This window comes from Plodia interpunctella, chromosome 25 (assembly GCF_027563975.2).
Source record: "Plodia interpunctella isolate USDA-ARS_2022_Savannah chromosome 25, ilPloInte3.2, whole genome shotgun sequence".
In the NCBI taxonomy this organism is placed as follows: domain Eukaryota; kingdom Metazoa; phylum Arthropoda; class Insecta; order Lepidoptera; family Pyralidae; genus Plodia; species Plodia interpunctella.
In genome coordinates this window covers 5,973,091-5,997,101 of record NC_071318.1, presented here as the reverse complement: position 1 = coordinate 5,997,101, position 24,011 = coordinate 5,973,091, and the positions used below count along the sequence as shown (strand labels likewise).

Here is a 24,011-nt window from a genome sequence, read left to right as displayed (position 1 = left end):
ATAAGTTTTGAATAATAAGTAAAGAATATAACTGTCAGACTTCGCGACGTCCACGTGTCGTACGCGCGCTGGTCGTCGGCGGCGCACAGCCGCCTGCGCGCGGCGCTGCACTGGGACGCCAACCGCGACCCCTCGCAGCGGCTCAGTCTCGACGTGTCTCTCGACAACAAGGTAAATATATATATACACGGTCAGTTTATACATGACAAGTGGATAGATAGTTAGATCAACTCTTTATTGCACCAATCACAAAGTTACAACAAGATATATTCAAACATAATAAGCGCAAAGGCGGACTTATCGCTAATGCAATTTCTTCCAGCCAACCTTTGTGTGGAAAGAGAAACAAGAAGTTAGTCTACTTGTCGATTTAGTCTTCTAAATAGTAGTAATTTAATAATAGTAGTAAATTAAGATTAGTTTTGAAAGTAATTAAATTTAACTTATTCAGTATTGTATGCAATTTGCTTAAGCATTATTCTCTCTGTATGTTTATAATGTTTAACAAAATTTCACTTAATTAAGTCTTGGCGCTTCTATTTATTAAATTATTTTCTTTTACTATCACTCATCTTGTAAAACTAAACCTGATTCTGCAGTCAAACCAAAATATGGTTTTGCGGAACTTATTCTACTATATATCAGGACAGGACAAATCACACAGATTGAGCTAGCCCCAAAGTAAGTTCGAGACTTGTGTTATGGGATACTAACTCAACGATACTATATTTTATAACAAATACATATATAGATAAACATCCAAGACTCGGGCCAATCAGAAAAAGATCATTTTCCATCATGACCCGACCGGGGATCGAACCCAAGATCTCTCGGTTCAGTGGCAAGAACCATACCACTGCGCCACCGAGGTCGTCACTATATGCTTGCATTGTGTATAATACAAATAAATAATAAATAAATAATAAGTGGACTAAATAGATAAGCAGACTATTGATAATTAGACTGATGAGGAAAGTAGACCGATCGTCACGGAAATAAAAGTCAGATTGGAAAAAAATTTACAGTTTGGGGAAACAGACCAAAAGTTCATAATAGCGGCAACATACACAGCAGCCAAGCGGGAACATACACCGATCGTTTCGGAGGAACAGCTGTGCCCATATTCCTCAAGTTACATATTTGATTGTGCACTCGTTTGTCAAACAATTTTTTGTTCCATTAATATCTTAACGCGGACAAATATGACAAACAGGACTAACATGAAGAATCTATATATCATTCGCAAATCTAAAGAAAAAGATTGAATTTTTTGTTGTTCATTTGTTTCTCACTTACAGACAGTAATGTATACGCGAGAAACCTAATAAAATATGTTTTAAAACTACTTTTATATCAATTTATACAGGCTCTGTTTTCCTAATTTCTTCGTCGTGCGTCGTAGCCCAGGGTCCTACTTCATATATTCTCGTCTCCACACAGTCGTATTAATTAATACATGCATTTCGATGCAATATGATAATCGCCATCAAGTCAAATCAGATACTTTTTTCCATGTATCAAAAACAAAAAAATATATCGAGCTTGTATGACAGTGGCAGACACAAGTGACGTCACAAATGTTACAGTCAAAAAGCGTTTTAATTGTATTTTAATGAGAAAATGTGAAGTCTTTCCTGATGTCACTGATCGTACATGGATAAGAGAGGCACAGGACAGAGGATAGAGAAGGAAGGCCTGTGCCTGTAATAACCATTTATTGGCTATGTCTACATAGGATAAATTAAAGAACAATAATAATTATGGTTGGTCTTTAGGAACTACGACTATTACCTACGACTTAATGGACTAATAGAAGCCAAAACGTTATTTTTTAGATTTTTCGTCTGTCTGTCTTTCAGTTTGTCTGAATGTTTATACGCGCATCACGCTAAAACTGCGGGATGGAATTGGATGCAGTTCTGTAGTAGTGTAGCGGATGGTCAAACTTAAAATCTGGGGGCTTACCATCATCTCAACGCGATCCACTTTACGACCTAAATTGAACTGCATCGCAAATTCCTACCATTGATTTAATTTATTGTATGAAAGCGATTCAGCAGTGGGCGGAAAGGGATGGAAATGATGACGTCACCATTTTTATGTTAACTTATTAACAAAAAAACACAACATTAATCAATTAAAGTGACATTTCATTATCGTGTTTTATTATGTGAATGCGTTTATACATTTTGTTGTGTACACATATATCTACCCTATTTCATATATCTTTATCGTTTCAGGGTCCCTTGCACTATGCAGGTCTACTTGCCTTGTATTACCCGGGGCATTTGCTCAACGGCGAACTCGAGTTTTTACTAAGAGGTCAGTAAAAGATCCTACTACATCACTTTGGTAATTTTCGTAAAATGACACTTTTCTATGTCTCTTCAACAATCATTAACATTCGGTCAGTGGCCAGAATATTAAAAAAAAATATTTGTACTTGTGCAATATATATTCTTTGCATTAAAAATTTCTTTGTGGTCCGGGCTCAAGTAAACCCTATAGTTTCATAATTTTGAGATCGTGTTTCACATTCAACACGTGACAAAATTGGGGAGTTCCCTCGTCTGGAACCGGTCCCTAGTATTAGTTTATAATTTCATAGCACAAATGCCATTTTCATAAGACTAATTTGTTCCAGATTGGTATTGCGAATGGCTGATCCGCATGGGCTGGGCCAGCGACACGGCCATAGACTGGCGCGTCAAAATGTATTCCGAAGCTCACGAGCAGACTGTATACGCTTTGTTATCCAGTATGCACACGCCTTTTGCTGGCTGGAAGGACACGAGTTTTAATCTTATGTAAGTTTTTATTCTAGATGACACATTGTTGTTTATAAAGCACTTAAGTAAAATATTTTTTAGTAAATAAAAATAACATATTTCTCGCTTTATTTTTTTCTGGAATAATTATCGATGGTAAATCGATGATATGGGTTAATTAAGTTACAACATCACTCGCAGTTCTCTCTCATGAGTTTATTAACCCCCGACGCTAAAAGAGGGGTGATATAAGTTTAACGTGTCTGTCTGTGGCATAGTAGTAGCTCCCAAACGGATGAACCGATTTTCGTTTACTTTTTTTTGTATCTTAGATAATTTTATCCCGAGTGTTCTTAGCCATGTTTCATGAAAATCTGTTCAGCCGTTCAAAAGTTGTAGCGAAATGAATATTGAAAGTCGGGGATTTTTTAATTTGTCTAACAAATAAACTTGTTTACTTATCATAACTCATGTCATGTCCCAAGTAGGCCTGTCACTATTTCCTTCCACGTGGCTGTTGCATTAGTTTTTAATTTCCCGCTAGGTGGCGCTACCACGATAACCTCCAAGCCCTTAACGGCAGCATGAGCTGGCAAGAAGACTACCTCGCCTTCAGTCTCCTCGCAGACTACCTTTTTAAAACCAACGAATTCTTTGGAGAAATCAACGCAGTGGTCAACTCGACTATACCCACTTTACCCCGGGCGGCGGCCATAGCGAAACACAGGGTTGTGTGGAAGAAGAGCGCTGACACTTTGCTCAGTTTCCAGGTATGTGTATTTACAAGCACTAATGTATGATTCAGATTTTTTAAAGTTAAAAAGATGTCATGAAAATTGAAGGTGCAGGTGACCCCCAGAGGTCCTTCCTTTTTCTAGTAATATCTGTCGAGGAAAAGAAATATTTTTTAATTATAACACAGTCGATCGACCTATTTGTTTATACAGTTGGTTATCTTACATGTACTTTGGGTAAACATGTGGGGGCGAGTGAGCGACGAATGAACATTTTGAAGTGTTCATTCATTCATTCATTCCACTATGATTTTTCGTCCGACCGCCTGACCGAAGTCAACCTTTGTCGACACATGCTTGATACCTCTCAACAAACTGTTTTCTCGCCCGTAGTATATTTCTAAGACATCAATCACATAGAGGTGAGTGAATGAAATGAATGACTCTAAATGATATCCTACTTTCCAGTACAACGACGAAGGACTGTTGATGATAAACTCATCTTGGACTTTGGACAGAGGTCGCACTGAGAACAACGTTACCGGCAGAGTCGCTTTGATATCACCTTTCCAGGTAAAAATACAGATCATGTGTGAGTCGATCTCGTGCTCCGGGTTCTGTAAAATGGCATGTTTTTGTTGTTTTTTTTACACATTTACGGTTTTATGGTATGCGATAGGTCGTTGCATGATAATGTTCTATCTCATTTAGTTATGCATTGTTATTTTATATGTATTTATATTACGCATTATATTATGTATATTGCAACTTTAATATTGAACTATTTAAGTAAAATAGTTTTACTTCACTTATTTTTACGTTCACTCAGGGCTACACAAACGGATTCCTTCGCACGGAGTTCGTCTTTGGACACAAGCGAGATATTAAAGGCATATCGTACGTCAAATTAGAAGATAAAGTTCTCAAGATTTATGTTGATGGTAAGTAAATTTATAATCGAGTTTTATAAAATGGAGTCTCTTTCTAAATTCCTATTAGCATTCTTGGCTGTGGCGATGTGATGGCCAGGGCCCGCGTTAAAACGATTCTGTTTGAAAGTGGTGGTTAGTTCTGCCTGAACTAACGTCAATCCTCTTTGGGAATGTAGTTGTATTTAAGGCTTTTCTTATCCCTTATTCGTTTCTTACGACATCGACGGAAAGATATTCTATATATCTTCGGTCCAAATCTAGGGCTAAACAATACTGCCTTCTGATTGAGTAATATAATACTGTTACTAACTAGAAAACACCCGAGAAATCATAGTAATAACGCACATTTCTTTGTATTATTCTACTAATACACACGTGTTTCTCACTAACAGAAGTGTTTCTCACCAATACAAGTTTTTCTCACTATAAGCATTGCTTTTCAGGATACATGCGGCGTATAACAAACTGTATGTTAGTAGTAAATGTGACTCGTCCTGAAAGTGATGTGAAGCCGACCACGGCCAGATTTGGCTTCGTGGAACGAGACAGGCATCTTGTAGCCATGCTTGCTACTCCTAATTCCACTACTGGTAAGTTTTGTAACAGCCTGTTTAAGTGTCCCACTGCTGGTTAAAGACCTCCCCTTTTGTTTTGTCTTAGTTCGATTTAATAAATGTTTATGTCATCGATAAAATAAAGTTTACTTGTCTAAGACAATTTATTTTCTAAACCAAGTTTACAGAAACATATTGAGTACAGTGCTTAATCTATAAAGTAGCATATAAATTGTCTCCGTTGTTCTGCGCGGATCCATTTACGGAGCGCAAAGCGACGGAGGCCGCGCTCTTACACGCTTTTTATTAACCAGCCATAAGCAATGTCCAACTATTGCACGCTTGTATAATAATGTACTATTTCCCCGCAGGTATCGAGGTCTTATTAAAACTGCAGACTTTCCATGACTTCCACGTTTTCGGCCACATAGCTCTGCCCATACAATATCTTAACCGAGCTATGATCACCGCTAAACGAGCATCGGAAGAGGTTAGTTACTCTATGAACTGTATCCTTTTTTTTTGTTGTTATGTTTCTCATGTACGATTGATGGTAGAAAAACATTTTTCTATGAAGTCCTCCAGTTTCTATGAAGTCCTATAATAAGTCCTTGTGACACTTTCAAATTTGAGCACTTCAAAATTAAATTGACGAGAAAAAGTGCCTGTGAAGGTCTAATTTCTGAATAAATGATTTGAATTTGAGCAAGGCGTATCTGACAAAATTTGACAATGAAGTACAAATTTATTTCGGTCCAAACTGTTCTTAAGGCGCTTTCTAGCTAGCGCCATCACACACTTTATTTTTTTTTTTTTTTCGCTAAAAAATAAAGGAAATTAATAAAAATGTGAGGTGCGATCACTAGTGTGCTGGAAGAAAGGGCCTTGAGTTATCTATTTTTATTATCTCAAGTATAATTAAACACAAGAAATAACTAAACCCGATGTGATACTATATTTGTAATAAATTTGTGATACTACAATAATAATTTATCCCAACAGCTAGATTTTAGGGTAGGGTGGGGCACAATGGATTTCGGTTTCACCGGCATATGGCACTACCAGTCACCAATCAACTTCGTTTACGTGTACAAATTGTATACGCCGCTGGAAGGGTTTGAAGAAAATGGATTGGTGTTGAAAAATGTCTACGGAAATGGATTGGATACTGAGTTATCTGTGAGATTGTCTAAACATAAGGTAAGACACAACTCTACATACTTAAACTATCTCAAGTTGACTGTGCGGCAGATTTATCCGATCTGGGGATTTCTCGTGGATGGAATAAATCTGCCATTGTGCTTGTTTATTTTTTATGTTAATTATAATTTACATACATCTTTTTTTCGTATGATAAAGTGGTTACAAACTAGTGCTGTTTTAAATGAAATAAATTGTTTCGTTGGACTGTGAGAAATATATGAAAAAACAAATTAGTCGTATTTCAATTAAGCACAAATTATCACATCTCTTAGAGAAATAATAGTATTTTGACGACCTCGGTGGCGCAGTGGTAAAGTGCTTGTCCCTGAACCGAGAGGTCCCGGGTTCGATCCCCGGTCGGGTTATGATGGAAAATGTCCCATAACACAAGTCTGGGGCTAGCTCAATCTGTTTAATTTGTCCTAATATATTAATTAATATTTATTTAATTAATATATTTATTGTACACAGTTTGGCATTGCAATACTTCTCGTCGACTCGGGCAAAGGTTTACTAGATGTGTTACAAGACCAATTCAAACACAACGCGACACTCAACGGAGACATGTTTATGGAGAACTTTGATACTAAAGCGAGCGTAATTTTGGACACAATATACTACCCTACTATCACTTTTCATGCGCATCTTATGAAGGTAATAATTTTATATATTGGTATATGCATGTCACACATGACGTTTAAACTAAATTCTAATAATGAGATGGAAAATATCAGGATTGAGCGAGACCACGAGTCGAACCACGAACCGTGGTGTATATAACTGAGTGATGAGGAGTACTGCCACGATTACGCAATTGACTGGGTTCGATTCCCAAAGGAGTCTTGATTTTTTTCATTTCATTGAAAAAATGTAGGTAACAATTTGATATTTTCACATATTTTATATTATGTGAAATAATTTTCACATGTTTTTTTCAAAAGCTTTTTTTTTAAGGTAGATGATTTCAACCATATTTTATTTTACTCTAGCTAGATCTTTCTCAAAATTACCAAAGTAATTCGAGTGTTAATTTAAAAAATCATATCATTACTCTTCAAATATTAGAAACTTGTCTTACGTTTGTTTTTAATATCTGTTTAATTTTAACTTTAAAAAACTTGTTTTATTTCAGTTCGTAGGTATTGAGGACGAGGATATTTTGGAAGTCAACGCCACTTTACATCTACCACAAGGGCCTATAGTTTTGACAGACGTCTTCATTTTAGAAGTAAGAACTAACGGTAACCACTTACCGTGAGATTGTTTTTATTTATCAAAACTAGTTTAAATACGTTAGTTTAATTCATAACTGACCAATTTGTATTCAATTTTTACTTCAGTTTCTTCATACATTTTTATATTGAGTAAATATATCGTCTCACACTAACGCTGGTTGACCGGAAGAGATCTCTTCATGGGATAAGTTCGCCATTATTTAAAAAAAATATATATATTTTTCGCAAATTAAAATGAAAAAATTTTTTTACCAAATTTTACCAAAAAATGTGGCTTGAAATTTTAATATTTTTTAGACATACACAGAAATGAGAAACACACTAAACCTAATGACGCCGTTCCAATCTGTCAAAGAACTGAAGTCTGTGTACACTGTGGACATCATACTGGGCGAGAAAATCAACGTGTCGTGCCTAGTGTTGATGTACAATGGCACTTATTGGCATGAGGTGAGTTTGGGCCGGTATTCATTCATTAATTTAGGCCGTCAGATCTTTAAATTTTCTTCTAGTCTTTGTCACATCATCTGAATAATTGTTCGAATGTTTTGACTCCTCTCTGATGTTTCTGAGTCAAGACATTCAGGGCCTGTTCCACAGCTTGCTGATAAAGTATCTGAAAATGTATGAACAGATAGCGTTAAAATATTGTTTCACGAGTGTTGGATACGACTAACTGGCCAATCATATCAGGCAGATAGATAGCTAGCAGTTATAGTTTTGTCTATCAGATAACAATACAATATTTTATCGGAAAGTGGTAAAACAGGCTCTTAATATTGTAAATTAAAGAAGAGACTGCTTGTGAAGTTTATTTCGCCGCTCCTTCTTCACTGTACTTTGTTGAAGTGGTGGGTGGTGGTGGTTGGTGACTGAGTTTTAAGTCAGTAGTGACGTCAATAAGTAATGTATATCATTCAATAATACACATAATTAAATACAATACTTATTTTTAATATTATTAATTTAAAAAATAAATACGATGAATGAACGAAATACACATTATTCACTGTATTGTTTTTCATAAAATAGATAGCAAAACAAATATATAGCCCTTCTCCCATTGCAGCGCCCGACAGGGTCCTTAATTGTTCCTTTATTTTGTAAACTATGACCTGTATACTGTACATTAAGGATGCAATAAATAATTTGAATTGAATTGAATTAAGTTGAATAAAGAATTTTGAATTTACTAGTATCGAACAAATAGCGTCAAAAATGTGTTTCACCAGCGTCAATGTCATTTTTTAGGTGTCATACAAAATCTTCTACGAATACGAGACTGGCGAAGATGATACGTATGAGTCCTATATCGCTTCAGTTGGTATCGTGACGCCTTTGGCAGTGTTGCCAGCATTGGAATCCAAAGTGTCCGCTAGATTGGAAGACGCTTTATGGAAAATGGCTGCCGATATTACTATGCCTTCGTTCACTGTCACTGCCGTGGCTAAATTAGAGGTGACATTATAATAATCATATATATCCTTGACCACCTCCGTGGCGTAGTGGTCACCATGGTCACCAAGTCCGTCCTCTATCTGTGCAGGTCCTGGGTTCGATTCCCAGTGTAGACATATATTTGTACTAGTGATCTACGCAAATATTTGACTGCGGTTTTTTGGTGTGTTGTGCCTGTTTCTGTGTTTGTGTCCATCGGACCCAAGATACAAGCTTGGTGCTTAGTGTGGGCCGGTGAGTTTTGTCCATTTATTTATTACCCTAGGTAAAGTTTATTGTTTACACTTTAACTGCTAAACCATTATTTTTGAAATTTTGCACACATGTTGAATACGAGTAAAAACATATAAGATAAGAAACCTTTCATTTCTGAAAAAACAAAAACAGGAAAAATTTCACACGAGCCCAGTCACGGGCAAAAGCTAATTCTCCTTTCGTAGAATATTCATGCCAAGTTTTGAATGACCGATTGCCTTCGAAATCAGTGTGTGCAATGACGTATAGAACTTTTTTCTCACTTATATATATTTTAATACATAGCGTTACATGACCGTCAACGAAATTTAGTCCCCTATATCGTGTAGGGTCAATTGACCTCAAATTGATGGAACCGATTAAAATTAACGTAAAAAAAATATTTTTTTAGTTGGACGATCCCTTCGTCGAAACTTCTGGAAGTCTAAACTTAACGTCTCCGTTCCTGGACGACTACTGCATCAAATTGGAGTTCAAAAAGGACTTTTCTGACAGCGAGAATGTTATATCTGGCGGCGTGCGCATCATACAGGGCAGCCATGATAACTACGTAAGTATTAATACTGTGAGAAACTATACTTACTCTTTTACGACATGGTAAATTTTGTATACCAAATGGTGTAGAATAGAGCACTGTTTTACAAAAATATAGTTTCTCGAATATTTTGATATAGTTTAAAACGGCTGTAGTCAGTTTGACTTCTCTAGTTCATTCAGAAAAAAATAAGGAGTTTTTTAATCTATTGTTTTCCTTTATTTTGGTCAAGTCAGACAGTTTCTCACTAATTCTGTATGAAAATCTTCTAAGTAAATGTCAAACCAACATCGTTTACCCCAGATTGGCATCGCTTCTCGGCCTTTCGGCTAAGAACAAACTGTATTATTGACTAGTATGTTTTTTTATAATTTTATTACAAAAATTGTAAAAGATGGACAAAGTTTAGTTTCTAAATACAAGTTGTTCGCTACGAACTTGGACCTTGCGAACACAATAAATATTTACAAAATTGTGAACACTTCAAAAACTACTTAACCGATTTTGATGCCCCATGAACTAAAAAAAATCTATACACAGATCCTACATACCTTTTGAATTTCATGAAATCATATTCAAAACAAGTATTAAACACGTTCATACCTTTTCTATTTTCCATACGTTTCGGACCTTGTTACAAAGGACCGTGGTTCATCAAAATCAGACCAACATACATATATATACAGACTTGTAGCCAATGCTCCCTTGCAGCTGCACGGCGAGGCGGCGTGGTCGCGCGCGCGCGGCCGCGTGTCGGCGCACGCGGCGCTGGCGCGCGCGCTCGCGCCCGCGCGGCTCGCGCTGCAGTACTCCGACGAGAGCGAAAGCGAAACGTCCATTTCTCGCTCGGTCACTGCTGATTTCTCATGCTCCGATGTCTACTACTCAGTGAAAGCTGATCAACGCCCGGCGGCCATTAGTGTTGCCGTTTCTAGCCCTCATGAAGGGTTCAGGTGAGATTTTCTTATGAAAACTTTGGCACCGTGGTGTATAAGATCTTCATATGGAAGATAGCCGCCTTATCGATCCACGGGAAAGATGTTTAACTTTGTTTTGCTCACTTCTATTTTCAATCAAAAAGAAATCAAATCTTTTATTCAGAAATTAGGCCTTCACAGGCACTTTTTCACATCATATTCTAAATTAAATGATGTTTACCAAAGCTACAAACTACTAGCATTTCGGAACGACCGCTGCTGAGAAGAAATGCCGAAAGAAATTCAAACAGTGTTGGTCCCTATTATGCCAGAAGGGCTTACCATTTTTTAAATATGAATTTATGTAATCAAACAAAATACCGTTAATAAATGAAAAACTACGAAGCCACAACGAGCCGTTTTTGAGATAGTGGTGATGTCTGCTCGTTTTGTGTGGCGTGTGACGAGTGGCTTGTATTTGTCTGGTGCTATTGAGTTAGTTTCGGGTTAAATTGAATTCGTATCCGTTTAGTCTACCTCCTATTGTCTTCATAATATTAGCAATGTTATTATTTTAAATGTGTTAAATGTGTATCATTAATTATATAATTATAATGGCGCGACCGTCTCCGATATGCGTGAAACCCCGTGGTATCTAAAAACCAGAGCCCTGCTCACTTTGCCGAGCAGAATATGCACGAGATACTGCCATTTTATATCGCCGCGGCACATGATTGTATAGTTATGTAGAATGTTTCTTGTGTATTTGTCGTTTATTTTAATGGTTCACTGTATCATGAATGTATATTGTGTGTCCTCGATATAAATGAACAGTTTATCTATCTATCTCTATCTATCTAAGATATGACTTTGTCTTTTCTCATTTTCAAACGCTAACTTAAAAATATGTATTAATCATAATAAGATATTATATATATATATATATATATATATAATATCTTATTATATATATATATATATATATATATATATATATAATAAACTTATCATATTCGTATAATACGCCAGGCGCGTTTCTCAGCAAGTTAAATATTATGTAACTATATATATTTTTTTACAGGGCAATGAAGATAATAAGCGAATTCAAAGGTGACAATATAACAGGTACATTCATCACTGAGAATAACGAATATGATATTTCTGGAAGAGTCACCAATAAGGAGCCGTTAGAGGTGAGTCGTTTCTCTTTTTACATCTCTTTTGTGTAAGAGAATTCTATAAAATAGTCTTATCACTTTCTTAAAAAGTCGACAACGCACCAGTGATCCGAATCGGATTATTTAAACTTAAAATTAACATATAACATTGTTTTGGATATATATTTTTTAGCAATTAATGAAATTCTTTTTATAGGTAATCGTATCACTAGTACCAAAAAGCGGAGCCGAGAAAACTACGCTGAAACTTAAGATGGAAAACACAAAGACTGTGTATTCTGTGTCCGCGACTTGTTCCGGAGGAATCATGTTGTCGATGCAAGCGAGGGCCGAGTTTGAGGCCAATTATACCGATTTGTCACTTAAGGTTTGTGCTATTTTCACCCTTATGTAGCTAATCATAAGATAGAGAGTTGTCTTACTACACTCGAAGTAACAAAAATAGTTCCTTTCTTTCAACGACGACCTCGGTGGCGCAGTGGTAAAGTGCTTGCCACTGAACCGAGTGGTCCCAGGTTCGATCCCCGGTCGGGTCATGATGGAAAATGATCTTTTTCTAATTGACCCGGGTCTTGGATGTTTATTTATATATGTATTTGTTATAAAATATAGTATCGTTGAGTTAGTATCCCATAACACAAGTCTCGAACTTCTTTGGGGCTAGCTCAATCTGTGTGATTTGTCCTAATATATTTTTACTTATTCTTTATTTATTCAATTTCAGGAGTTGAAATAGTAATAATGACATAACTGTATTTTAAATAAAATTCAATTTTATTTCATATTTAATTCAGGCCCAGCAGTTTGGTCGTAAAACCGTGACACACAGACAGACTTTCGCATTAACAATACTATTAACTATGTAAAAATTTATAAGAAAATATAGATTTACATACAACGAAATAAATAATTTCCCATATCTTACACAAGATTTCTCACTCCCAATTCAGGTGGATTCTCCTCAAATAAGCAAGGAGCCTATAACGCTGAAGTCTCACGTAGATATCTATTCTAATCTACACCGAGCAATCAAGTTGCAGGCAGCCACACCTTTGCCGAGGTTAAAAACTCTGAATGCCGATGCTGATTTTGTGTAAGTATATTTTGTCTCAACCTCGCGTATTCCTGGCGTATCTCGGCTTCTTATCCCTCTTCCCTCTTCCGAGTCCAAATAGAATACAAATTATGTTAATTTAGTATTTGGTGAAAGCCACAGCAATTGCCCTTCAGGTCGTCTATGACGGAGAAAGATTCTTGGCTGAGACGCTCCGAACCCCAGGGACCGCGTTCAAAAAAAAAAAATTTTTTATTGAGATTCGAGTAATATTTTACCACCTTATTTCTGAAATGCTATTGTTGTTTATCAACTGACAACGTATTTGAGACTGTATATGTAGAAGATCAGTGAGAGGATATGTAATAGATTATATTATACTATTTAACGACCTCCGCGGCCTAATGGTCATCACGCCGGACTGCTACACTGGAGGTCCCGGGTTCAATCCCCGGTCAGGTCAACGTGGAAAATTATATTTTTCAGATTGACCTGGGTCTTGGATGTTCATCTATATACGTATATGTTATAGAGTATAATATCGTTGAGTTAGCATCCCATAACACAAGTCTCGAACTTACTTTGGGGCTAACTCAATCTGTGTGATTTGTGCTTATATATTATTATTTATATGTTATATTATTATTCCTATTCTAGGAGCCACAACTTCTCTTCTGTAGTCTTAGTAGCGTACTTGTTTTTATTGCATACTGCTTTCTGTTTTTTATATGTGTACATAATTCACTTTCTTAATGTTTCTCACAGATTCGCCCCGAAAACTGGTTTCCTTCTGTGTCACTACAGCGTGCCAGATATGAAAGGTGACGGAGACTTAAAGTGGAGTTTCTTGCTTGGAGATCTTTTTGTTAAGGTAATATAATAATATTAGATCATTGCCGACGTTTCACGAACTTATAGACTCATTTTTTGTAAGGTTCTAATGTCGTATTACAAATTAGGACGTGAAGTGCATGAAGGAGCTTTATTATACCATCAGATGACCTTCCTTGCTTACTCGATCGTTTACCGTTCTATAGCAAAAAAAAATCTTTTTATTCCACACAAAAACTTGCAAATTGGAAACTCAAGTCTAAAGTTTTACGCTGCTTTTTAAGTGAACTATAACACTAGTGAGAAACATAAAGACGTGAGGTTAAAAAAAAAATTATAAGATCCCACTTTTTGTTGTTTCATTTCATAATGTATTGATGTTTTAGGCAATCGGTCACCAAACTGTGGAAAATGAACAGAAGAGTATCGATCTGGACATTTACTTTGGCAACAACACCGTCAAGGATTTGCCGATGACCCACGCTGGATTCAGAATGGACTTGGATCGAATTTGGCAGTAAGTGTTTCATTCCACTGTTCTTCTTCTTGTTGTAGTGCTTGTACTGGAGGTTGGCCGTCAGTTCCGCAAACTTCTCCCTGACCATCACCAGGCGAAACAGGCGTTCCGCTCTGGTGATTCCAGTCCACTACCTTATGTTCCACTGTTACTCGAGAAAAAAAACTAGCTTCAAAAAAATGTTATATATTTCGAAAAAGAATAATTTCAGTTTAAATATTTGAGTATCTCGAAAAATGAAATGTAAAGAACATACGGTTTACAAGTTTTGTTTTATTAGGATTTCGGAACGCAATTTGGCTTTTAAAATGTTGATGAATAGGATGTTTGAAACTATACATACTTCAACCTCTTTTGTCTAAGCATTTGAAAAAATACACCTATTTGTCTTATGGTACGATTATGTAATAGAATTCAATACCTACTAAATATTAAAGTGTCTTTCACGTCAAAACTGAGCATTGGATTAAGGTGATTTTCTATATGGAGATAGTTTGAACACTGGAAAGTGACAAAGCTACTTTTTTTGCCGCGGGTGGAGCCGCGTTCAATAGTTAGTAAATAGATAATTTTCCTTCCACAGAATCGGCGCCAACGCTTCCTTCGGCTACATAATGGGCAACAAACTCAATCTAATCATCAATGCTATCTTACCAAAACCGAATGTCGACGTCCATACGCTGTCCATTGCTGGCGATCTAGGCACCAACACTGTTCCTTTGAGGACTTTAGATGCAGTGTATAAGACTGATGTTACGAAGATCATTACCGGTATTAGTGGCAAGGTATGTTGGTACAAGTCTAAATTAATCATTACAAATTTATTTCGCAGTTCTTACCTTTAATGTTCTCAATAAAAAAAAAATTAAAAGATTTATAAACTTAATACTTACTCCACCAATAAGCCACCTATAATACTTCTAAATGTTGCTTTCGAGTCTCGAAAGTTTTGACTCTGACTACCCCGTAACTAAAATTATTTGGCCAACACCCGATTTTTCATTTTCTGCCAGAACATTTTTACAGTTTAATAAATCTCCACAAGACACATTCTTACTATTGCCTATGGCTACTATAAGAGTAGTGTTGTGATCAAATTTCTCATTCTTTATCTTGGACATTATTTGTGATATATGTAGTCCTGGCATACAAATAATGCATATGTTCTGTGTAGTAGAATTCGAAAGCAAGGGACCCAGGTTAGCACCCAATTCATCAGAGTAGATTACAGTTCTTTGGGTCTCACAGTCAATAGAGCCTAACCTAACCAAAGTACTAGTGGTGCTGTTGATTGTGGAAGATTCAATGTACCGTCCATATGTGTTTCTCAGGTGTTAATGCTACCAGAGAGTTTCGACACAAACTCTACAATAACCTGGACTTCGAACTCCCTACACAAGAATGTCGACAACAAAGTCCTATACAAATGGGACCAGACGGGGGCACATTTCGTAGACTATACGCTCAAATCGCCGTTGTATGAAGGAGATGATACGTTTAAACTAAAAGGGTCGTATCAGGAGGATTTGGTTCATAAATACCATATTGTCAAGTAAGTTTCTCGCCTTGATTAAATTCTGTTATTGTTTAAGCGGTAGCGGTCCAATGGTTAACAAACCCGCCTGTGAATCAAAAGGTTCGAATCCTTCGCGCCACACGAGTTTGTATACCAATCTGACTCATGTCTAGTAGTTTCATTGACCAACATTTGCTTACAGTGAAGGAAAACTTCCTGAGAAAACCTGCATTCTGGTTGATTGTCAATGATCTTTCGGTTTACCACCGCATCAATAAAGTTAATAAATAACAAGTTTCTTAGTTAGACAAATTAAAAAAACCCCCCGACTTTCAATATTAATTTCGCTACAACTTTTGAACGGTTGAACCGATTTTGTTCAAACATATCTAAGAACAACCGCATAAAAATTTGCTGTCAAATAAAAAAAACCGCATCCAAATCGGTTCACCCGTTGATGAGCTACGGTGCCACGTACACAGACAGACTAAACGATCAAACTTATACACCCCTCTTTTTGCGTCGGAGGTTAAAAAGAAATAGATTTATCGGCAAGCGATGAAACAGGTCCTGAATCATATATGGATTAAATTCAAATGGTTTTCAGAGGTTTGATGTACCAACCAGGCCACAGCCAGATCGGCGAGTTGGACCTCAGATACGGCGGAGTGAGACACACAGACGGACACTTTAACCTCAGCACACCATTCCAGCGACTGCCGTGGCTCAAGTCTATATTCGATGTGAGTCTTTCTCTTTATTATCGAGTGTTCTTGTTTCTCTTGTCCGATTTTATCCAAGTCGCCATCTAATGGAATGTGATTGCGTACATTCTAGTGAACTAAACTTACTTGAAGTTTGTTACGCCGCGTCGATTCTTATTGTTCTGCGCTTTGGAAGTCGGCAGTAGATTTAAGTGGGCTTCGGAGTATCACAGCTGAGAATTGAACCGGAGCACGCTAAGATGAAACTAGGAACACGCGAGGATGAGAGAGATTTAAAGGTTCCGTAATTATTTTTGCCTTTTGTCGTACGTAACCTTAAAAATGTTAAAAACAATGCTATTCACCTAGGATTCTTAATTTGGCTAAGTGGGTATCGGTCTCGATAACTCAGTGATTAAGGGAGAAACCCCGGAGAGATATCTTTCATCTAATTCCAATTTTAAATAGTTCTTTTTAAATAAATTAATGAAAAATTCTCGATTGGACTTAAAATTATTTTATTTGCACTATATATTTCACAAACGGTATTAAATTTACTCATAGAACAAAACACCATCGCATTTCTCACAGATCAACAACGTAGAAGAGTACTCAGATAACAAAGTAGAACTATTTTGGCCTAACAAAACATCTTCAGTCAACAACACCCACCACTACACCAAACAAGACAACGGCTTCATCCAACACGGCGTGATATCGCTTTCCGTTCCATTGAACACTCAACACATGGTCGGCACAAAGTATTACTACATACAGAGCGAGGGAGGCAGCAATGGTAACGCGACAGTTGATTTCGATCGAGAGAGGTTCGTGAAGGCATCATTTAATCAGGTAAGTCTTAACTGTATATTTGTATTATGTGATATTTCTTATATACATTTTTTGTGAAACAAGTAATAAGTTTGTTTTTTATATACTAAACAACAGATATTAAACGCGCACATACCTTTTTTATTTCTCAGAAGTTTCGGATCTTGTTAAATATAAAAGGTATGTGCGCATTTAAAACATGTTGTTTAGTATATAATTATGCAACGCGGAAGTTTAAAAGAAGTTTATTTTTTCCTGAACCAAGCTTCTTGAAATCTTGCATATTTATAGCTAAGAGTACAGAGAAGGATATAGGGTATAATTCATCTCAGAAAAATGCTATTCCTGTAGGAACCGCAGGCAAAAGCAAGTCAGCAAGCATTTCTTTTTCTAAAATAGATATGACGACCTCGGTGGCGTAGTGGTAAGGTCCCGGGTTCGATCCCCGGTCGGGTCATGATGGAAAAATGATATTTTTCTGATTGGCTATCCCATAACACAAGTCTCAAACTTACTTTGGGACTAGCTCAATCTGTGTGATTTGTTCTAATATATTTATTTATTTATATCTCTATTTTCACAATCAGGTCCTAGGTAAGAGCGAAAGGAATCTAGACCTCGCGACGACAAACATCGAAGTGGAAAATGCGCATACGCCGCTTGGAGTCAAGTACTTTCACGAATATGATGAATCTGGCAACACTGTAAGTTGGTTTCTCAAGCGTTTCTCACTTTATTCTTGTTTTGACTCATTTCTTATCTGTGACTTCGTACATATTTTTTATCTGTAAATTTTTAATAGCCAAAAAGAAGTTAAAAACCATTCATTAAGATGTACTTTATTAATCAATTGTCTAGTTAAGAAATTTGCTCATTTACAAAATGTAAACGGATGACGTTATCATAACATGTTATCAAGGAAGCGTGTCAATGGTTTGACTATTATATATATATATATTATACTATTATAATAGAAAATGGAAATAAAAAAGTAGAAAAGCGGCTTCTAAGCCCTGACTCTTAATGGCTGAACATTCGTAAAATCGTTCAAAGAGTATTAGCTATGGATGAATTACTTGTGGTGACAAATGTTAGACGTGATATTACCAACTGCGATACATTTTATTTTGGAATCTTTAAAAGTTTTCACGCGACTATCAATCACCGGCTTACACTCAAACCTTTAACGTGTGTTTCTCAACAGGACGTAAAACAAGCAACGGTATTCCACCTGACAAACGCGACAAAATTCAACGTAACAGGAAAATTAGACGTTTACACATACGATATCGGGAAGAATCTCAAATTTACGGCTATACACGGAGACAGGACCTGGACGTTTGAGAACGTTTACGAAGCTGTGGATAAGAGGTTGAAGCAAGCAAGTAAAATGAAGTGGGCTGAGGATGTGTGGATCAGTTACGATATACATGTCACTAATATGACCGTGGTGAGTTTTTGTCATGATTTATTTAAGTAAAGTCCTCAATCTAACAGCTAAGGTGAATGGAATGAATGATATAATTAATAAAATGTTTTTGAAAATGTAGAAGTTGAAGTAGATTTTTTTTGTACTAATAAATGGAAATCCTTGAAGAATTTTTAGATTGCCACGCTAAATTTATTTGTGACATAATTTCTTATATATATGAAATTTCGAAATACGGTCAGTACATGCGTAAAAGGTGATTTTAGTTACTAAAGGCCTGTTTCACCGCTTGCTGAAAAAGTATCATCATATAGGCTATCAAATTGTATTTCACAAGTAGAATACGGTTAACAGGCCAAGCAATTTTATCTAGCAGTTAGTTTATCTATCAGATTACAATATAAGATTTTATCAAAAGGTAATGAAACAGGCCGTAAATTATTGTAAACTTTTATTTGTGGAAATAAGATATAAATTACAAAAATATTAATATCAACTCTTCTATAAAATTATAGTTATACTAGCTTCGTCCTGTGGCTTTGCTCTCGTGAGAATTTACGGATAAAACGTACCCTATGTGTTATCCCAGGTTATTTTCTGCCCGTGTACGAAATTTCATAACAATCCGTCCAGTACATTTTGCGTGAAATAGTAACAAACATACATACGTAATATTAGTAGAATTAAATTATCTGTCGAATAATGAGGTTTTTGTATCAACACGTTTTCTTTCAGGATGACATCGAATCCCAACAATTAGAAATGAACGTATTCTACCCGCTCCGTTCATTCAGCCTTGACGCCATCTATCATCTCCAGGACACGGCTTTAGACGGCAGAGCGTTGCTCACTTGGGACCTACAGAGGGGGAATAAATCTGCGGAGTTGAAGGGAAGGTGGCATAGTCCACAGAATAATGAGGGCAGTCAGCATAATGTCGATTTGTCTCTTTCACATCCCTCTTTTAGAAAGGTGAGTGAATGAGATGGCGACAGGTAAATAAATGATATCATAGTGAGAAACTTAAGGGATCGACTCTTTAGTTTCTCAGTCAACAGTTCAGTTAGAATATTGTTTAGTCCTCCGAATAGAAGGTATCAGCTGTTGTCGAATGTTGATTTGTCTCTTTCACAACCCTCTTTTAGAAATATGGGTAAAGCACTGGGCTCCGACGCTCAACGGCCTAAGAAGCAACCGAGAAGACGCTCAGATGAGAGAGAGGTAAAATTCACCTTTTTTAATTTTTAGGAAACTTTAAACCCCTTTTTACACCCCTCATTTAGGTATATCGTAAAAATTCTACTTTAGATTTACCATCTCCAAGAGACAAGCGTTAACCGTCAGAGCTCTACCAACATAGGATCTGTAAGATTTAACAGAATAATGCTGATTTGTCTGTTTCACAACCCACTTTTAGAATGTATAATAACATTCCCAATGAGGGTTGAAGTCAGACAGGCGGCCGGTCGTAAAATTACAGCTCGATCTTAGAAATTGTAAGATTTATTGTTTACGCCTTTACGTCTTCGCGGCTCCACAGCCCCGAATGCGACCGAAAATATGTAACGATCAGAGATATATTTGTTTTATGTATTTATTTTCTCCACAAAAGTACAAAATTAACATTAAATTAACAGTTGTAACTGTTTTACAAAACCTTGTTTTTTCAGGACGTAATCCTAAAGGGCAACTATCTAAGCACACCGGCAGTGATGTCCAACGTGTCTCTTGAGCTACAATACTCTGATTACGAGAACGAATATCTCAAACTCAAGTCCATACTAACGGACAACTCAAACGGACCAATCAGAAACTACAAATTCGCGCTCAAATGCACCCATCCGTCGACTAACTTGGATCTGGACATGAAATCCGACATCAATATACAGAGTCGATGGTATTATTTCAACAATTATTACAGATTCCAGAAGTCGTTGCTGTATGAGAAATTGAGGTCGAACAAACTGCTGATAGATATGAATAGGAGCGCTGTAAAATGGGAGGTAAGTTGGTTTTTGCTAGTGTTATATTTATATAATGTACTAGATTCACCCCGGGGCCTCGCTCCCGTGGGAATTTGGGAATAAAAGGTACCCTATGTGTTATTCCAGGTTATATTCTACCAAAGCCGCGAGGGTTTCCGTATGCTGACCTCCGAACTTCCATTCGAAGATGATTATATTCTACCCGTGTACCAAATTTCATAACAATCCGGCCAGTAGATTTTGCATGAAAGAATAACGAACATACACACACGCACACACACACACACACACACACACACACACACACACACACACACACACACACACACACACACACACACACACACACACACACACACACACACACACACACACATATACATCCTCACAAAGTTTCGTATTTATAATTAGAAGGATTGTAGTTATACTTTGACGACCTCCGTGGCTTAATGGTCATCATGCCGGACTGCTACAGTGGAGCTCCCGGGTTCGAATCCCGGTCAGGTCAACATGAAAAATGATCTTTTTCAGATTGACCTGGGTCTTGGATGTTTATCTATATATGTATATGTTATAGAATATAGTATCGTTGAGTTAGTATCTCATAACACAAGTTTCGAACTTACTTTGGGGCTAACTCAATCTGTGTCATTTGTCCCTATTTATTTATTTATTTATTTATTTTATTTTATACTAATGACCCAGCTTCGCTTAGATAAAAACATAGTAAATTATAGACTTCAAATTTCTTCAGGAATCGCACTTATCTATATGTGAAAACAGCATTAAAATACGTGCATTCAGTTTTTGAATTTGTCGCGAACAGACAGATAGACGCGGCATATAAGGATAAGAATTATACATAATATATATTTAATGTTATATTTAGTTTTAATGATATGTTTCAGTTAGTATGCGGAGATAAAATGAATAGTAAAATTAAATATAGTAATATGACGTACACAATTAATTTAAGTTCTGAATTGTTTTCATTTTCTTATATGCAAAAATTTGACTATCACATGCACATAGGCATTGATTTTGTCTTTAAAATTATATGATTAAATACGACCACTGCTGAGAAGAAATGTCGAAAACAATTATTTTTAACAGTGTTGATATCTATTATACCTATACAATAAAGGTTTTTAATTCATTTTTCTAGTAGTGAATATTATTCAAAATGTCAAATTAATAATGATCGTGTTTCCAGCGTCAAAACGAGACCTACTACCATAAAGCGAATGGAACGTGGGACCTCACGTATCCGTACTACCGTCTCATAGCCTCAGTCCACCGACCCACGGGCAACAACACTGGAGCGGCTACCCTGTCCCTGAAGGATAGGTCTTTGGTCGCGCACTTCAATAGTACCGATGGTAAGTATTTTCTTATATTTATAAATAACAGAGGACCTAGGTTTGAACCTTGAGGAACACCTTGAGAACAAATCAGCTAAAGGGTGAATTTCACGAGCGTTTGAACGCGGCGTGTAGCGTTTCATTAGTGTCCGACATTTTTTTTTTATAAATAATCTTTTTCCTTTAATTAAACATTTATAAAATTAATTGTACCAGTACTTAACTTATTTATTTTGAATAGGATAATTAAATTGATTACTGTGTATGGTACAATTTAATAAATACTAATGAGAGCCCGCGGTCGGTGGAGTACAAAACGCTCGATTATAAAAAGCAGTGGATCCAAGTTTGTGCCTAGAGTAACACCTACGTATTTGGTAGCACACTTGAAAAATAACGATGGTTTGATTTTCATTTTTTAAAAAGCAGTGGACCTACGTATGTACCTTGAGGAACACACAATCGTAAGCGAGGAAATATCGTTCAGTAAAATATAATACAGTTCATACTTTTTTCTTGTTTATTTATTTATTTATAGCGCACACTAATATCACCGACCATGGTAAATATTTTTTTATTCATGAAAAGCGGACAAAATACAATTTCTTTTAAGCTTAAAGTAATTTATTGTTGCAATTTTTTTTTCTAAAGTGTAATTGTTACTAAATATTCTAGATTGAAATTATTGTTGTCTCAAAAAGTCCGTCTTCTATCGAACGATTCCATGTTTTTTTTTTTTCAGATATATCATACCACTTAATAGGTCGAATTATAGACACGCGATCAGCTCGCCTTGATGCCTGGCGCGACTTCGATGACGTCACTACAGTCGATCTTGCGTCTTACATTCGCCTAAATCATTCTAGACTCCTAACCAGTTCTATAATATGGCGTCCTGAAATATTTAGCGAAGTCAAGTCCCAATTCGTTTATACATTAAAATCTATGTACGGGCAAGTCAACGAAACTCTAGTCATTATTAAAGAAATGCCTATGGAAGCTCATTTGGCGCTTAGAAACATTTGGTCCGATGCCAAACCTCGTATAAGAGATTTCTTAGATGATTTGAATGATCTACATGTAATCAAAGATGATTTGGATGATTTTGAGAGATTTTTGAACGAATCTTATGGAAAAAATGACTTTTATGTCAAAGATATTGTCGAATTTACATACTATGTGTTAGACGAAATGGCCATAAGGAACCATCTAGAGAGTCTTCCTGGTATAGTTAATGACATGTGGGGCATGATGGGGAATACAAGTCAATCTATAAAACAGAGTTTGATATACGTAGCTGAAACTATAAAAAAGGCTTACTCAAACTTTTTAGAGTCTGTTAACAAAGCTTTAGAAGCAGATTTCATGGAACTAGTTTCAGATAGATTGGAAGCAATGATTTTGCAATACGACAACTTCGTCAGAGATATGCATATGAGGTTGTTGGAATATTGGGAAGAAACTTGGGTGAACGCGACTACAAGATTGTCGAATTACTGGCAGGAATTACTAAAATCTATAGAGCCGTTGTTCTTCAAAATGTTGCACTACACGGAATCTTTTGTGGTGACAATTTGGCGCGGTGTGATGGATTTCTTCTACAATAGAACACAAGAATTGACGGACTCGCCGTATTTCAACTATGTGTCCACTTTCGGACAGGAAATGGACAAGTGAGTTATGTAACTTTAAATATTTTTTTTTAATACATGTCAGCCTATTTTACCTGTGTTCACAAAATAAACTAATTTGAATTTGACAAATAGCGTCAAATTCAAATTCGCTTATTTCAAAATGTGGATTTCGAAATTCAAAATATGGAAAGTAAATAATTTTCCTCATAAGAAACAAATTCTTCAATTATTTTGTTCAATAACATCGTTCAAATATAGTTATATACTTGATCGATGTTCAATAAGAATCTTCAATTGTTTACATTAACAAAATTATAGAATTTTTTGATTGTTGTGTGTTATTCTTTTTTTTCTCTTTTGTGATTTTGACCAATTATCTG

The 24,011-nt window shown here is 36.2% G+C and overlaps 1 protein-coding gene across 1 annotated transcript in view; it reads left to right on the top strand.

The window, feature by feature from the left end:
• The window catches only part of Apoltp (Apolipoprotein lipid transfer particle), a 62,820-nt gene that overhangs the window by 24,435 nt on the left and 14,374 nt on the right, over window positions 1-24,011 (top strand). The window contains exons 28-57 of the mRNA XM_053764389.2: window positions 39-171; window positions 2,241-2,322; window positions 2,645-2,807; window positions 3,313-3,538; window positions 3,971-4,075; window positions 4,332-4,443; window positions 4,878-5,024; window positions 5,360-5,478; window positions 5,991-6,188; window positions 6,663-6,845; window positions 7,324-7,419; window positions 7,724-7,876; window positions 8,678-8,884; window positions 9,531-9,689; window positions 10,386-10,627; window positions 11,673-11,784; window positions 11,966-12,136; window positions 12,720-12,862; window positions 13,589-13,694; window positions 14,041-14,171; window positions 14,755-14,956; window positions 15,503-15,723; window positions 16,295-16,430; window positions 16,983-17,243; window positions 17,810-17,926; window positions 18,427-18,672; window positions 19,387-19,623; window positions 20,322-20,654; window positions 21,850-22,015; window positions 22,740-23,670. Of these exons, the coding sequence (XP_053620364.1) occupies window positions 39-171; window positions 2,241-2,322; window positions 2,645-2,807; window positions 3,313-3,538; window positions 3,971-4,075; window positions 4,332-4,443; window positions 4,878-5,024; window positions 5,360-5,478; window positions 5,991-6,188; window positions 6,663-6,845; window positions 7,324-7,419; window positions 7,724-7,876; window positions 8,678-8,884; window positions 9,531-9,689; window positions 10,386-10,627; window positions 11,673-11,784; window positions 11,966-12,136; window positions 12,720-12,862; window positions 13,589-13,694; window positions 14,041-14,171; window positions 14,755-14,956; window positions 15,503-15,723; window positions 16,295-16,430; window positions 16,983-17,243; window positions 17,810-17,926; window positions 18,427-18,672; window positions 19,387-19,623; window positions 20,322-20,654; window positions 21,850-22,015; window positions 22,740-23,670 (5,838 nt within the window). The remainder of the gene's footprint in view (window positions 1-38; window positions 172-2,240; window positions 2,323-2,644; window positions 2,808-3,312; window positions 3,539-3,970; window positions 4,076-4,331; window positions 4,444-4,877; window positions 5,025-5,359; window positions 5,479-5,990; window positions 6,189-6,662; window positions 6,846-7,323; window positions 7,420-7,723; window positions 7,877-8,677; window positions 8,885-9,530; window positions 9,690-10,385; window positions 10,628-11,672; window positions 11,785-11,965; window positions 12,137-12,719; window positions 12,863-13,588; window positions 13,695-14,040; window positions 14,172-14,754; window positions 14,957-15,502; window positions 15,724-16,294; window positions 16,431-16,982; window positions 17,244-17,809; window positions 17,927-18,426; window positions 18,673-19,386; window positions 19,624-20,321; window positions 20,655-21,849; window positions 22,016-22,739; window positions 23,671-24,011) is intronic.